A 1518-nucleotide genomic window follows, 5' to 3' on the forward strand; every position below is an offset into this window, starting at 1 on the left:
ATTAGGATTTGGGTGAAGATTTACAGAGTAAATTCACTTTTCATACAGCAGTTCACATATACTTTGTCTCATGACATTGACCAAAATTTACAATGCAGCAGCTCCCCGCCCACTTCCTCCCCATTGAATAAAATTTTTAATTCAAAGCTATTGAAATAAGCTAAAAAAAACTGGAAAGCCTATAAATTTTCTTTCCATTGTTTATCTAGGCTATGTTCTTACCAGCAGGGTTACCCAATTCATACCCTTCTTCCATTAGAAAGAAAAAATGTATAACTCAAATCTAGAAGAAATGTAGCTGATCATTACCTATATTTCTAAGAATAATCTATAGAAGAACAAAACCAAACTCACTGCCCTTGGGTTGATTCTGACTCATAGCAACCCCTCCTTGGGTTTCTGAGGTGATATCTCTATGGAAGTAGATTTCCCAGTCTTCATTTTGAGGAGTGGCTCATGGATTTGAACCACTAGCCTTCTGGTTAGTAGTCAAATACTTTAGGCACTATGCCACCACAGCTTCCAAGAATCACCTATAGTGACTCTCAGAATATAATTCCCTGGGCCTCAGACAAAATCCACTGAATCACTGTGTAGTGGAAAGACTTGGGGAGTTAAATGTTAACCAAGTGCCCGTAGAAAGTCTTGTCATCAGAAAAAATTAGGAAACAGTCATAAATCTGACATTATTTGGCAGATTAGTAAAATAAAATACGACTCTTAAATTCATATTACCTTGAGTGATTCAGGAAAGTGACTCTTCAACATTTTCTCCAGTATGAGTAATTTGGTGGAACAATTTAACACCAACATATTTTCTAGAGCTCTTGCAATTCCACACCTAATTAGAAAAGTGAAGGTATACATTTAAGTTTTATCTATTAACATTTTAATCTACCTAGGAATATCCTTATGATACTATTTCCAATGGGTCTAATTCTGTCATCATTTCTCTCTGAATAGGGAAGAAAAGAAAGAAGATAGGGAGGCACTGGGATGGGTAAAGCAGATAACACAGAAATGGATAGTGCTGGTGGAGCTCTGGTAGCATAGTGGCTAAGGCACTTGACTGCTAACCAGAAGGCAGGCGGTTCAAATCCACCAGCCACTCCTCGGAAGGAAGGTTGGGCAATCCTACTTCCGTAGTGATACTGCCTCGGAAACCCAAGGAGGGGTCACTATGAGTCAGGTGTGACTCGACGGTACACAACAACAACAATGAAATAGATCACAAGACATCAGAGGTAAATACTATTACATACACAATCCTGCAACAACAGCAGTAACGATAAGCTACTAGTGGATACATAGATAGACACTCAAGCTGAACAAGGGTGGAAGGCAAATGGGACTACTCCCACAAACATATATATGTTTGACCAAATCAAAAACAAACCCACTGCCATCGAGTCGGTCTCGACTCACAGTCTAAAAGATAGAGCAAAACTGCCCTATAGAGTTTCTAAGGCTTTAATCTTTATGAAAGCACACTGCCTCGTTTTCCTCCATGGAACAGCT

The 1518-nt window shown here is 39.0% G+C and overlaps 1 protein-coding gene across 1 annotated transcript in view; it reads right to left on the reverse strand.

Moving 5' to 3' along the window:
• GLYATL3 (glycine-N-acyltransferase like 3) overlaps positions 1 to 813 on the reverse strand; it is a 41046-nt gene extending 40233 nt beyond the window's left edge. Inside the window, exon 1 of the mRNA XM_007936287.1 lies at positions 736 to 813. Coding sequence (XP_007934478.1) covers positions 736 to 813 — 78 coding nt within the window. The remainder of the gene's footprint in view (positions 1 to 735) is intronic.
• Positions 814 to 1518: the final 705 nt, after the last annotated feature.

Source organism: Orycteropus afer, unplaced genomic scaffold (genome assembly GCF_000298275.1).
Source record: "Orycteropus afer afer isolate SDZICR_OR568_19922 unplaced genomic scaffold, OryAfe1.0 scaffold00034, whole genome shotgun sequence".
Taxonomy (NCBI): domain Eukaryota; kingdom Metazoa; phylum Chordata; class Mammalia; order Tubulidentata; family Orycteropodidae; genus Orycteropus; species Orycteropus afer.